Source organism: Salvelinus sp. IW2-2015, unplaced genomic scaffold, assembly GCF_002910315.2.
Source record: "Salvelinus sp. IW2-2015 unplaced genomic scaffold, ASM291031v2 Un_scaffold1752, whole genome shotgun sequence".
In the NCBI taxonomy this organism is placed as follows: domain Eukaryota; kingdom Metazoa; phylum Chordata; class Actinopteri; order Salmoniformes; family Salmonidae; genus Salvelinus; species Salvelinus sp. IW2-2015.
In genome coordinates this window covers 95,423-111,043 of record NW_019943133.1, presented here as the reverse complement: position 1 = coordinate 111,043, position 15,621 = coordinate 95,423, and the positions used below count along the sequence as shown (strand labels likewise).

The 15,621-nt window shown below is 43.9% G+C and overlaps 1 protein-coding gene across 2 annotated transcripts in view; it reads right to left on the bottom strand.

Annotated features, from left to right (window-relative positions):
• LOC112071869 (retinoic acid receptor alpha) overlaps positions 1-15,621 on the bottom strand; it is a 131,886-nt gene that overhangs the window by 44,114 nt on the left and 72,151 nt on the right. Inside the window, exon 1 of one of the 2 annotated variants that reach the window (XM_024139301.2) lies at positions 10,621-11,723. The exons of the other annotated variant lie outside the window; for it this stretch is intronic. Within the exon in view, the coding sequence (XP_023995069.1) occupies positions 10,621-10,798 (178 nt within the window). The 5' untranslated portion in view covers positions 10,799-11,723. Of the gene's footprint in view, positions 1-10,620; positions 11,724-15,621 lie in introns of those variants that run through there. 2 annotated transcript variants of the gene reach the window in all.

The window sequence follows — 15,621 nt, the reverse complement described above, 5'->3', positions numbered from 1 at the left end:
GAAACAGGATACACCTGAGCTCAATTTTGAGTCTCGTAGCAAAGGGTTTGAATACTTGTGCAAATAAGGTATTTCAGTTTTTTTTATAAGTTTGCTAACATTTCTACAAAGCTGTTTTTGCTTTGTCATTATGGGGTATTGAGTGTAGATTGCTCGGGATTTCTTCTTATTTAATAAATTTTAGAATAAGGCTGTAATGTAACAAAACGTGGGAAAAGTCAAGGGGTCGGAATACTTTCCGAATGCACTGTACGCTCCCTGGTCAATAACAGCAGGCTCCACGTTTACACTAGCTCCTCTTACCTACACGGGCCAGGTAGAGACATCTCGATACCGATGCTATTCAGAATCACCCTGGCAGACAGATGTCTGTCAACACAACAACAGGAACAGGAGAAGGACACTCACATATATTAATGCATTCTCTTTCCTCCTACTGCGGACTGATACTCCAAAAGAGACATTAGCATGCGCATGGGATCCCTGTGTGGACTGAACCCGTGACCGTGGCGTTCGCTAGCGCCGCGCTCTTAACAACTGAGCCACACAGCCCCCCGTTCATTACCGCATCGGTTCAGACAGTGGTGTTCAAACGACTCCCCGGGTCGATGGGTCGTTGTGGTAACTCGATGGAGGTTGTCGGCTCATTAGGCTAATGTGCTAATTTGAAGCACCCTACGGAGCACATCTGCATAATTAATTAACTGGCAGGTGAGAGGGCGATGGGTGCTTTCACGGGATCGGGTTGGCACAGAGTGCGTGTGTGTGTGTGTGTGTATGTGATTGAGTGTGTGTGGTTACATGTGTTAGTGAGTTTGGAATGGAGTTTGGTGTGTGTACGTGTGCTTGTGTTTGTGTGGGTGGATAACCAGTGGTGTTGTAGTACTCGAGTCCAGGACTCGAACTTGACTCGTGACTCAGGCTTGGAATCGACCAGTAGAGACTTTATCAGAAAATCTCTGTAGCATAATTTAACATACTAAATACAGCAGCAAATGTTATGGAGCTGTGTTATCGAGTCATCCCTTAAAATGTGCAACGATGTAACAGAACTTAGATTCTAAAAATGGTTGGACCGTAGCTTTTAGCGGTACCAAGTGACTCAAGTATAAAGGACTCGGACTCAAACACTTGGGACTCGACATGGAAATCGAAGTTTGGTGACTTGACTATATCAAATCAAATTGTATTTGTCACATGTGCCAAATACAACAGGTGTAGACCTTACCGTGAAAATCTTACTTTACTTACAAGCCCTTAACCAACAATGCAGTTCAAGAACTAGAGTTAAGAAAATATTTACTAAATAAAGTAAAGTAAAAATACTATTAAAAAAATAACAATAAAATAACAATACCGAGGCTATATACAGGGGGTACCGGTACCAAGTCAATGTGCCGTGGGTACAGGTTAGTCGAGGTGATAAGCTGAATCCTCTGACCTTTGACCCTCTGGGATTTCTTGACATTATATCCATGATGGGCAGCCACCCTTCCTTTCCACCCCCCTTTATTCCCATATATCCCCCTTCGCTCACTCCTGATGCCCTCTGCACCACTGAGCAGACATCACCCCCACCCCCACCCATCTTCGTTCCCCTCTGGGCCTCCTGCCAGTCCAGGTTTTGGCCGGCAGGCTATCCTTCCTCCCCTATTTTTATAGCCCGCATTTTACAAGTGCTCTTCGGTTTCTCTTTCTTGCCCTCTTTTCCTTGGTGTTTTAACGGCGTGTAACAGAAGAGAAGACGCCCCCCCCCCCCAGCCGTCTGGTCTGCTCTTTCTAAGTGCTGCTCCAACTATGCAAGTTATGCCCGTGTGGAATTCAAGCCTCATGTCCAAATCACATTAGTTAGCGCTTAGCATTAGCAGCACATGTATATTACTTAGTGGCTTCCCTCAACACCACCACTAAGTACAGCCAGGGGAATTCCATGGGAGGGAAGGAATATCATATGGATTGATAGCTGGCTACGTGTACAGTCTTGGCTGCACCTACATGTATTGTAACCTATACATCTGTCATTGGCTATACTTTTTGCTATAGACTAGCTATAGCCTACATTTTTTGGGGGGAGAATTAATTTCTTATAAGACTGTTGCATCACCCTTATTTGCCTTCACCTCCTTCATTCTATCCCATCGCTCAGACCATACATTTCGATCCACACAGTGCGATCCACACAGAAGTGAGGAAGATAGAATGGAAATCAGTGGTTTAGGGGGTATGTGAGCAGACCAAGCCCACAGGCTGAGAGTGGCTTAGGCAGGTTTATCCTTAGCCCAGAAACTGTCAGTGAGCTTGGGCACAGCGTTCTTCAAATCCGCCTTAGCACAGCACAAATAGACATCCATCTAGCTTCAGCTCCCTCCCCTTAGCTCTGCCACTTCTGAGTAAAGTCCCGATCAAGGAATAGGAGACAGAGGACAGAGAGGAGTGGATTATTGAGAGGGAAAACAAACCCTCAGACCAAAACAGACATCAGACTCTTTAGGGCTTATTCTAGGCCAAATGCTAGAGACCTACATTCCACCACAAGCTAAGCTCGTTGCAACCCATACACTAACTTGGAGTGGACCGATCCTAATACCAGGGTTCATACACATTTTGACAGATGGAATTTCATGACTTCTCCGTGACTTTTAACCAGATTTCCATGACCAACAATTATACGCATAAAGAAAGTAAGCGTAATATGTTATGGACACTGGGAGGCTGCTCTCTGATCGCATGTACCATCTCCTGTCACTGGGCAAGACACTTAACCTCCCACAAAGTACAACACCTGTTAGGCAACTGTATAAAACACATGTGGTCAACCCCTCAGTCTGGAGCGCTACTGGGTGTGCAGGCTTTTGATACAGCCCTGCTCAAACACATCAGAGCCAGATTATCAAGGTGGAGGTCGGTGGAGTGTTTTTTTGGGACACGCCCGAAAAACCTTAACACGTGCTAATGATAGCGAAACGGTTAACTAGAGGTTACAAGGTATGTTTTGAACTGGCTACCTAGTTCATCTGTTCTCTATCATATTTTATAGGTTAGGCCTACGTGCTGCTGCAATGTCCGACCGTGTCTCTCTCCTTGAGCAACGGCCCATTCGTCTCGCACCATGCAGGCGACGCGCACAAACAGAGATGCACCAGTGTCATTCCGATCCTGGCTGATATGTCGATTTTTATTTGATGGATAAAATACTATTATTAATTTCCATGACTTTCCTAAAACATTTGGGATTTGATCATTTCCCAAAACTTTTCCAAGCTTGGAAAACACCATTTTTTAATTCCATGACCGTACAAATAATACAAACTTATGGACCAAAATAAAATGAAGTACACTTACACAAGTCTTTCATAAAAATGTAATAAACGTAGGTATACATTTGCATATAGACTACAACCAACTCGACTTATAAACCCTTTACAAATCCTTATTAAAGTACACCACAAATAATGTGTTTGTAATATTCAAATCTCAAGTGAAGGACCTCGTAGCTCCATTTGAACACTGTCTAGACCACACAGCTGAGGACTAACAGAATCACGGGCCAACCAGCCCACGCACCAGACACAACACTCCCGAACTCCCTTCCCTAAACAGACACGGAACAACCCCCAATCTCCACCCCATAATACCAAACACACCACGCCATATCCAGTACCAGGCACCACAACAACACGGCTGTCAGGCCATTAAATCATTAAGTTATGCAACACCGTCTGCTAGGAAGTAGACTTAGCACTAGCTCTAGGAACAGCCTGTTCAGTGGGAGTTTAAAATGGGAGTTTGTGGTTTCGCTGCAATTCGGGGGGATTTTCTCTTTAAAGAGGCGGCGTGTTAAAAGAAGCAGGCGTGATTGTGGAGCACACTGGCACAGGGCCTGGGCTCTAGGGTGGAAGATAAGCCGCCCGACGGGTTGCGAAATCCTGCCCTCTGGTCCTCTCTCTCTCTGTCTCAGTGCGGGTGAGGTATATGATGTGATAATGACCTTTAGTGTCTGTCAGCCTTCCCCGATTACAGAGGAACTAGGCTAATGGTTAGCCTGCAGGTATGGGAGTGTCTGTCGCCGCCACAGAGCTGTGCTCTGTGAGAGTTGTGTGTGTGTGTGTGTGTGTGTGTGTGTGTGTGTGTGTGTGTGTGTGTGTGTGTGTGTGTGTGTGTGTGTAGTAAATAAAGTTGAGTCGTAGTAAAGATGGGATCATACGTTTTTTTGCTGAATTGTGTGAGGGTGTAAAAACCATGAGCACAAGAGGGAAGTGAACGAAGACGGAAATCAATTACGTTTCCAAAACGCACTTTACGCGAGAACGTTTACAATCCTCGAAAAGTGCAAAAGCGTTTGAGCGTTCCGCATTCTGCGTCTAACAGATGCCACACAAGAAAGTTGCGCACTCGGGCACTTCAGACAACAGTATCTCCTTTGTTTTGGACACAGTCCGTTGAAGTTTGAGTAGCCACTTCTGAGTTCGGAGCCCAGCTCTACACATCTGGCTATATTACTCATGGTAAGAGGGGAGGCCCTGAAAGTAGCAACAACAGTAGAGGAGGCCCTCGCTTTAAAACCACAGCTAGATCCCATACCAGCTGGCATTCCCTAAAGAAAGCGCTGCACCCCTGTCTAAGACGTCACACACTGCATGGCAAAGACGTGGGGGGGGGGGGGGAGTAGGGCTACACTGGCGGCTTTATTGACACACTGTGGCCAAGAGGAGAGTGCAGCCGCTACCGCTTTTGTTGACCGAGTGTCTGCTGCCAGACTGTTTATTCCTCGCGTCTCTTAAAAATGCAGAGCCAGGCTACTACTGGTCGGCCAAACCACGGGAACACCCCGAGCAGACGCTGCCAGCCATGTTGGGCTGTTGGCAGGGTCAGAGAGGCCGCCCGCCTGCCTGCGAGATCTGCATTTGACAGCGGTCTCTGCCACGCTGTCTGGAGCGCAAACTGCAACCCCCGAAAAGCCACAGTAGGCCCAGTAGACCGGAACATTCTTTTTACGACCCCTTCCTTTTCTTCTCGCTCACTCCCTGCTTCCTCGTTTTATGTCTGTCCCTTGCACCCTCTCGCGCTTCCCCTCTTATCGTCTTTCACTTACCACGCTTTTCTTCCCCCCCCCTCCCTCTGTCTTTCCTTCTCCTGCTGCCTTTTCTCCACTTCCTCCATCCCGGGTGATCGTTCCCTGCCGGCGCGGCGCAACGCTGTCCATGGGAAACAATTAAACGCCACATGGTCTTCCTTAGTAAGGACTTCCTTTCTGAGGCGCCACAGGAGTGCTGTGACGGCCATCAGGCTCCCAGCAGCTCTACACACACCGCACCTAGAGCCACTAGACCAGAGGCAGCTGGAGGAATCTAGGCAGGCAGCCGAAGAGGGAAATTCAAAGTGACACTGTTTCCTCTTTGGATGCCAGGACTTTTTAAAGATGAATGACATGCCACCAAACCAGACTTGACTGTGTTTGTCTTTACGCATGCTTGCTAATGCAATGTAAAAGCTAAATATAACTTGTGGTGAAGACATGGACATAAAGGTAGATTTAGTCCAAGAATTGAGGAGATGGGCTGAAAGTCTAATCCTGGAGCAAACGAATTTCCTTTGGCCAACAGAGTGGATAGTAGCAGTGTAATAATAAGTATCGAAGCCTGGGTGCCAGTCTGTTGCTGCTCAACTCCGAATGGAATTGTCATGACAAATGTTTACCTTGCCAATGGAGTACGCAAAAGCACAAACCGAGCTGGGACCAGGCTATCAAAGTCCTGGTCTGTGGTTATACTCCAGGCTCTAAAGGGCCATCTCATTCCAGGCTCTGGTCTCCTCCCCTGCCTGCAAGACTCTTCTCTGGGCAGCAGCAGCAGTCAGCATGATGGAGGACATTTCAAACAACCTGTGATTGATGTGCCCAGAGTTCTGTTGTGCTGGGTGGTGCCTCTCGCTGCCCTGATGAGGTGTGGGGACTTTGCCAACAGTGAGGCAGGGCGCTTGAGTCGAGTACCCGCTTTTGCTAGGCGTTGCGCACACACTCCTACAAGGATTTTTCATTTTTTTAAAGGGGAGCGCCTTCATGCCAGGGAAAGTGTCTGAGCTTGCTCAGGCATCAAGGCTATCCAATCACTATTGTGAGGCACTACCTCAAGGAGAACACTGATAAAAGAGAGACAGACTTGGTGGCTTATTTCCTGTCCTATCCTACGACTAACGATATCACTCAATTCAACAATAATAGCTAGGGCTTGCTTTTATAAAACACATCCCAAATAGACGTCGTTTTAAATAAAGACACTGAAGTGTCTGTCGACCCAACGACTTCCATTTCTACGTCAAAGTGACCTATACTGACGTGAGAACGGCTTGGGGAGGGGAGACTAAGCTCAAAATAACCGTGCTTTCTGACTTGAGTGCTCTGGGGGATTATCCCGAGGGCTGAAGTAAAATGGCACTTCACTGCCAGGACTGAATGGCTGTCTACCTCGTTGTGAGCTGCGATTGCCACAGGTTTGTTTTGGCATGAAATGGTCGGCGGCAGGGTGCCCGGCAAACATTCCTGAATCGAATGGGGGCTTCTCTTCCTTTCAAAAAGTCTGGCAAAAGCTGGGGCTGTAGTTCAATTTAGCAAGGTGGCTGCGGCATATTTGGCGAGTGTTGCTGTGCGCACAAAACAACATAGTGAGTCATCCTCAGCCTTCACACAGAGCACAATAAGAGAGAGAGAGAGAGAAAAGAGCGAGAGATGGTGGGGGGCAAAGCAACTTTGCACCGGGCCTGTCTCCACATCAAAGTTTGTCTGGATCTCTGAGCTGTTTTTAAAGTTGCACTATGTAGAAATCACTCCGCGATTTCCTGGTTCCTAATAGTTTCAGTTCATTTGACAAAATAAGCAAGCATTGTGTAGAGAATCATTGTACCATATAAATTGTTATGAAATATATTTTCCATAACCAAAAATATATATATATTTTAAGTTGTTTGAAGCAGGTGTACAAAACCAAAATAAGACACAAAAACAAAACTGAAGAAATAGTGCACATATAGCAGATCTACAACTCACATTTTGAGCGGCGCAGCAGTCTAAGGCAATGCATCTCAGTGCTAGAGGCGTCACTACAGACCTTGGTTCGATTCCAGGCTGTGATTGGGAGTCCCATAAGGCGGAGCTCAATTGGCCCAGCGTCGTCCGGGTTAGGGTTTGGCCGGGGTAGGCCGTCATTGTAAATAAGAATTTGTTCTTAACTGACTTGCCTAGTTAAACGAAGGTTAAATAAATAAATTCTATGTGAATTTGGTCAGGTCGTCCCCCAAAAAGTCACATATTGCCACTATAAGACTGGGAGGCTGCTATCCATGGGTCTTGTTCAGAAGGGCACACGTATAGTAGGGCTGGGCCATAGACCATCTATGTTTTTGGGCGATATTCCAAATGCCTATATTCGCAAGAATCAACGTTTTCATTTTTTCCCGTTCTTATAAGTGTTTATGTCCTCTTGTTCTCATGTATTTTTGGTCTCGTCTCCTTTGCTCCTTCTGTGCTACGTGCAATGGCTTGTAGGCTGTGCACCTTCCAACTTACACACACCAAGCCCCTCCACCTGCCACTCACAACAACAAAGACTAAAGATCACTTCTTCCTCTCTGACAAGCGGATACAACTCACTATTTGCATTTGAGGTTTGGTCCATCGGAGTCGTCACTCATATGGCAACCGAAGCGGATTGAAACACTGTTTTACTGTCACAGAGAAGCTATCCGTTCCAAAGATACCATTTTTATGTCTCAACTCCTCAAAATGCAAGCAGAGCAGACACCACTAAAACAAGAGTATCAATGAAGGTTGATTCTGGAAAATGTAGGCTCAGTTTGTCGCACGCGGCGGCAGTGCGGTACCACGTACCGCTAACAGCATCTTAGCCAAAGACTGTTATACTAGCTGTCTAGTCTGTGTTTTATAAATGTGCAATAAGCATAAAACACAAATGTTAGCCGGCTACTCACTAGCATGTGGGCTTGAGAGATTGTTTATGAGACCTGTGTACATTTTCTATAACGCCTGCTACAAGAAGTTATTATGAGTGGTTCAGGTTACATTGTTTAACGAAAAGGGGCGTTTTCATAAAAGAGACTTGACAGCCAGATCAGTGATTATGTTGTGAAAGGCGTATCTCTCTCCCAACGAAAATCAGTCATCTACTTGTTGGACAAGTTCAGGTAAGCAAGAACTTCCCTGTTCCATTCAGTTCCAAAACGTTTTGTCTCTACTGAACAGGACTCTGGTTTGTGACTCAACGCAACACCCTGTTGGGATCCCAGCAGTGTTGTTCTCTCATGGGGACATTGCTATGGGAGACCTTCAAAGAGCGGCTTTGACTGTCTGACTGACTCAGCTGAAACTGAGAAAGGGCTCTGGTCGACTTTCACTCTCCATGACCACAACAAGCAACTATCAACATTAAAATAGACCTAAAAGTGTAGGGATGAACATGCTACAAAATATATCTGAGTTTAAATTAAAGATACCCGAGTTTTGAATAAGCTTTTTCAGATTGTAGAATATATATACAGTTGAAGTCGGAAGTTTACATACACTTAGGTTGGAGTCATTAAAACTCGTTTTCAACCACTCCACACATTTCTTGTCCTAACCGACTTGCCAAAGCTATCGTTTGTTAACATCTACTTTGTGCATGACACAAGTCATTTTTCCAACAATTGTTTACAGACAGATTATTTCACTTATAATGCACTGTATCACAATTCCAGCTGGTCAGAAGTTTACATACACTAAGTTGACTGTGCCTTTAAACAGCTTGGAAAATTCCAGAAAATGATGTCATGGCTTTAGAAGCTTCTGATTAGGCTAATTGACATAATTTGAGTCAATTGGAGGTATACCTGTGGATGTATTTCAAGGCCTACCTTCAAACTCAGTGCTTCTTTGCTTGATATCATGGGAAAATCAAAAGAAATCAGCCAAGACCTCAGAAAAAAATTGTAGACCTTCACAAGTACGAATTGAGTGTATGTAAACTTCTGACCCACTGAGAATGTGATGAAAGAAATAAAAGCTGAAATAAATCATTCTCTCTACTTTTATCCTGACATTTCACATTCTGAAAATAAAGTGGTGATCCTAACTGACCTAAAACAGTTAATTTTTACTCTGATTAAATGTCAGGAATTGTGAAAAACTGAGTTTAAATGTATTTGGCTAAGGTGTATGTAAACTTCCGACTTCAACTGTATATACTTTTTTAATGTGGGTGCCACCACATTATCTTTGGGCTTAGGGCTAAATCCTAACCTCCTTAAAATGTGGCTCTCCGTGTCTTCCTGACCTCTTTGCCCCCTTCAGAGGGGCATAAATACTTTGGTCAATTGTAGCCATCTCCATTAGAAAGCGGAGCTGACCCAGTGAACAAATGATCCCTCCAACAGGCTTACACAAGCTTAGCAATGTTGACATGTCCGAAACAATCACCGGAGACCGAGTTTCCAGGCAGACTATGACCATCAAAACATCACACTTACACTGTGAGCACATAGCAGGGATTTGACAAGAATTGACTCCAAGGTTAGGTGTTACATGGGTGACTCAGTCCAACATGACTCATTCCACATTTACCATTGATAGCCTCATGTTTTGAATGACAATCTAATTGAATGTTAGGACGGAAAAGTAGTGCATCGAGGGAAAAACATTATCAACCATTTCTAACAAAACAAAATGATGTGTGACACCAATTTGTCATAGGTGACCTCTAAGCATTGAAGCGTGAATCTGGTCAAAATTGTTCCATCATCACACTTCTTGTGAATTTGGAGCAGACGTTCTAAATGTAAACCTAGTTTCTCCCCATAAGTCCCAGACACTTGTAGGCTACGATAAAGAAATATTTAAAAAAATGAATGAGTCAGCAAGTTACCAATACATGACCTTACTATCCTACATGTGGTCTTTGGACATTAGACCCCACGGAAGGCTGTAAAAAAAAAAAAAAAAATTGCGAGCAAAGAACTGCAAGGATCGCGTATCTATTTGGACATACTGATCATTAAAGATCATTAAAAATGTACTTGTTTGGCAAAGTTACGCGATTACAGTTCGGTCTGCATTTTTCTCCCATGTGAGAAAGTAGGGCTAGGCTTTATATAGCACATCGTTGTATATATAAACACTAGTATAGCAACATGGCCACATAGTAATGAGTCACAAGGCGCCTCAAGCATGGCATGGTTTAAGTTTTTTGCAAGCAATGTAATACGGCAGTGGGAATGGATTGCCACAATTTTACTGCGACGTTGCAAATAGATTCTGCATGTTTTTGCAAAGATAAACTGTTGCAGGGCGATATAATGTGACGAGTTGGCTAAGAATACCAGTTCAGATAATTTAATTAATTAAACTGTCGACAAAAGTACGTTTGACCTACATGCAATAACTTCAAACAGAGACAGAACATGAAGTCTACGGAAGAGCGAAACATTATAACAATTTGGGGTAATGCTTTGCTCATATCGCCCAACAATCAACATCTACGGATTACATGATGTATGCGCCTTTGGTACATGCATGTTTCTTTCGACAATCAATTACTAGTTAGTCGAGAACAAGTAAAGTGGAAAGCAACATACAGTGGTTTGATCCGTTCCAGTGTTGATTTCTGATGGACGAACTGAAGGGACGGTGTGCCGCAGGTACGAGGCTCTTATCAGGGATTAGACATCCTCGGTTCTGGTGGTAGTAATCCATAGTTAAAAACCGGTTCGGACTCGGGGTGAGTCCCACCGCATCCTCACTGTCGTACATCATGCAAAACGAACGGCAGCCCGAAATAGAAAGCAAATGTCCTTTGATCTCCTCGGGTTCGAATAAAGAAGACACGAGAGGGTTTCAAAAACACCGAGCGCAACGAAGGATGTCATCACATGTCGCAGGGATAGAACGCATCAGAGGGTTTCCTCCCCAACAGAGTTGTAGCAATATAACGTCTTGTTCTCCAACCCGTCCGATGAAGTGACGCAACCGACCTATATTGTGGTTTTATTCAGTGGGCACAAACTGTTGTGATAAGGAAAAAATAACTAGACAAAAAAAATGTTAAAACAAATTATTCCGTCTGTTATTTGCTCGGCTAGTTTTTGGGGATATGAGTCCACGATTCACTGTTTTTGAATGGTGTTTCCAAAGCTGTTGACCAACTCGGGCGACACAGGGATTCAAGTGGACCACGCTATCCCGCCCGTCGATCTGCCTTTTCCTTCCAATGCAAGCATGTGTAGAATACAAGTCCTATAGAAAAGTCGCCTATGAGAACTTATTGTCCAGCATGCTCCCAGCGTCACTGACGTGTCCCCCCCAATCTCATATTTAGAGATAAAGTACTGTATGTCGCCTCAACAACCGAATCACGTGGAAATAGGTATTTTAATTCCAAATCGCTCCTATTATGACAACACCAGAACGGATAATATGTCCAGGAGTAATATCCTATCTCTTCGACTGACGACGGAGAGCGCTATACTAGTTCATCTCAAATACAATAGGTTTAGGATTCGCCGACAAATCTCGAGAATCTGTTGAGCATCCTGTTGTTTTCGTGATCCCCGCGTTACATAAGGATACTTGACGGCCGGCGTCCATGTCTTGTGAAGAGACCTCTGCTCACAGTTCATTCAGTTTCCAAATCCTGCCCTGCAATTTTTGACGAGTATCAGCAGCTGCGTGTTAGCTCCACCTACCCAGCCTCACTTCTCCGTCCTAACCCCTCAGCTGGGTGTCTAAAACCGGAAGCATCCCGTTTAGAGGAAAAGGTTACAGAAGAGACGAAGCCCGTAAACCGACTCAGGGGTTATGTCCAAATATAACGTTCTCAGTTTGTAAATCATAGAGGGGGATATTTGATGTTGTTGAAGGTGTTCACCAGATGACGAGTATCTATTCTGCATGAGATTTGAAGTGGAACATGATAATTACATGATACTAACAGTACAGCCCTAATTGATCTATGATTGTAGTGGGACTTGACAGCAACTGGGTGGTCATTTAAAAAAAATAATGACTGAAGTCGGCCAATGGCCCTTTAAAAGTGCACTATACAGAAATCGCGCCGCCATTTCCTGGTCGCTAAATTCTAATAGTTCGCCTAATGTTTGTTTGAGAATCATTGTACCATCTAAACCGCTTTGAAATATATTTTCCATAACCAAAAATATTGTACACTGAACATAAATATAAACGTAACATGTAAAGTGTTGGTGCCATGTTTCATGAGTTGAAATAAAATACCCCAGAAATGTTCCATACACTCAAAAAACCTTTGACTGACATGGCAACCTCTCCTTTGCCAAGATAAACCATCCACCTGACAGGTGTGGCATATCAAGAAGCTGATTTAAACAGCATGATCATTATACAGGTGCACCTTGTGCTGGGGACAATAAAATACCACTAAAATGTGCCGTTTTGTCACACAACACAATGCCACAGATGTTTTCATGGAGCATGCAATTGGCATGCTGGCTGCAGGAATGTCCACCAGAGCTGTTGCCAGATAATTTGATGTTAATTTCTCTACCATAAGCCGCCTCAAACATCGTTTTAGAGAATTTGGCAGTACGTCCAACTGGCCTCACAACTGCAGACCAAATAAAATAAAATGTTATTGGTGACATACACATGGTTAGCAGATGTTATTGCGAGCGTAGCGAAATGCTTGTGCTTCTAGTTCCGACAGTGCAGCAATATCTAACATGTAATCTAACAGTTCCACAACAACTACCCAAAACACATAAATCTAAGTAAAGGAATAAGAGTACATACATATAATATAGGGGGTATTTGATGTAGTTGACCACGTGTATGGCGTTGTGTGGGTGAGCTGTTTGCTGATGTCAACGTTGTGAACAGAATGCCCCATGGTGGAGTTGGGGTTATGGCATGGGCAGGCATAAGCTATGGACAACAAACACAATTGCATTTTATCGATGTCAATTTGGATGCACAGAGATACCGTGACGAGAACCTGAGACACATTGTCGTTCCATTCATCCGCTGCCGTCACCTCATGTTTCAGCATGATAATGCACGGCCCCATGTCACAAGGATCTGTACACAATTCATGGAAGCTGAAAATGTCCCAGTTCTTCCATGGCCTGCATGCTCACCAGACATGTCACCCATTGAGCATGTTTGGGATGCTCTGGATTGACGTGTATGACAGCGTGTTCCACTTGCCGCCAATATCCAGCAACTTCGCCCAGCCATTGAAGAGGAGAGGGTCAATATTCCACAGGCCACAATCAACAGCCTGATAAACTCTATGCGAAGGAGATGTGTCGCACTGTATGAGGCAAGATAAATAAAGGTTACATTTATTTAAAAATAAAAAATATTTTTTAAAGAATATTGGTGGTCACGCCAGATACTGACTGGTTTTCTGATTCACGCCCTTTCTATTTTTTTTTAAGGTATTTGTGGCCAAAAGATGCATATCTGTATTCCCAGTCATGTGAAATCCATAGATTAGGGCCTAATTAATTTATTTCAATTGTTTGATTTCCTTATATTAACTAAGTAAAAACTTTGAAATTGTTGCGTTTCTATTTTTGTTCAGTATATTTTCATCTGTTTGAAGCTGGTGTACAAAACCGGGGGTCATTTTTTTTATTTTAAATTTAACTAGGCAAGTCAGTTAAGAACAAAATCTTATTTACAATGACGGCCTACACCGGCCAAACCCGGACAACGCTGGGCCAATTGGGTGCCGCCCTATGGGCCTCCCAATCACGGTCGGTTGTGATACAGCCTGGAATCGAACCAGGGTGTCTGTAGTGACACCTCAAACACTTTGATGCAGTGTCTTAGACCGCTGCGCTACTCGGGGCCCGAGACGCAAAAACAGAACTTAAGAACACTAAGCATAGAAATAGCACACAGAGAACAGATTTACCGCTTTTTAGACTTGCTTTCAATGAGAATTACAGAGCTATAACTTATATTTCTATGTGAATTTGGTCAGGTCGCCCCAAAAAATTCATATTGCAGCTTAAATAAAGTTGCATTCTATTCAAAAACAAAAAAAGGTTTGAACAGTTTAAAATATGAGTGACAAATCAGTAGTGTTAAGCCTGAATGCAGAATAATTTATTTACTGAAAACAAGTGTGGCGGCTGTTGCTCTGAGACAAAACAAGACACTTGTCAATTTTGTTCAACCTTTCCATCCATCCCTGTCCCTGTACCGTAAATACGGCCATTGATTGCCCACCAATTACACACACACCTTTCACAGTGCAGCTGAACTCTCTGTGAACCCAACAAACCAGGCAAAAGCATCACCTCGTGCTGGCCCAACTTCTCACTTCGCTCCTCTGCACCTTGCAACTGGAACCCAAAGTTCTCCTGTAATCCGGTAGGAAGCCCCCCCACCCCACCTTCCTTGGTTTCACTTCCCTGGGCAGGTTGCACACACACTTGCTATGGGGTAGAGCAATGTGCACATAAAGGCAATGAATAGTCAAGTCGTGGCGCCACTGTGCATCGGTCAACGAGCTAAACCAAGGTTGCTGTCAGTGAGTGAAAGACGGCCACATTCGTAAGTAGAACAATGTATCAACCTCTTCTTTAATGCCTTGGCTGATCCCATTTTTTCCCCTTGACGTGAAAGTGCTTGGGTATTGATTTCCGTCTGTTTAAAATATTAGCTGCTCGGGATAAAAGACCACACATCAAATAAATACACATTTGTTAATTGATAGGAGGCATTAAATCCATTGAGAGTGGCGGCAGGGGTACTAGCCACAGATAAGGGCCCTTTCATAGGATATTACAATTTCCTGATGGGTATGTAAGCGAGCGAGCAGCGCCTGGCAAGTTGCTTAATGAAAATTGACTTCATTGTAAATGTACGACACAAAGCAATTTGCTATTATTTACGCTTACATCATTGCCTTTGGCTTTAGCCCAGTTTTCCTATTACCATTTCACAACATAATTTCCTTCGAGGTCAGTTGATGATTAAGTATAGAAACACGTTTTGCACAACAAGAAATTCAGGAAACTGGAACAGCCAAATATTGCCTTTGTTTCTGAGGCACTGCTCAGCGCTCTCATACATTGTAGGCCTTCACCTCGACCCTAACAATCACACGTGCACACAGTCTGTCTGACCTTTGACCGATTCAAATCAAATGTTATTTGTCACCTGCGCCGAATATAACTGGTGTAGACTTTACCGTGAAATGCTTGCTTTATGAGCCCTTCCCAATGATGCAATGTTTAAAAAATAATAAAACTAGTAACACAAGAGAAATAAAATAAAATACACAATGGAGCTATATACGGGAGTACCAGTACCAAATCAATGTGCAGACGTACAAGTTATTTGAGGTAGATATGTACATGAAGGCAGGGTAAAGTGACTAGGCATCGGGATAGATAATAATACGATTCAAATAAGGAACAGAGTAGCAGCAGCAAAGGATGAGTGTAAAAGTGTGTGTGTGTGTGTGTAATGTATGTTTGTGTCGTGTTGGTGTGTGTGCGTGGTTTTTCTGCGCGAGTGTCAATGTAGTGTGTGAGTGAATGTGTTATGGTGTGTATGTATAGTCTAGTGAGTGTGCGTAGGGTCAATCA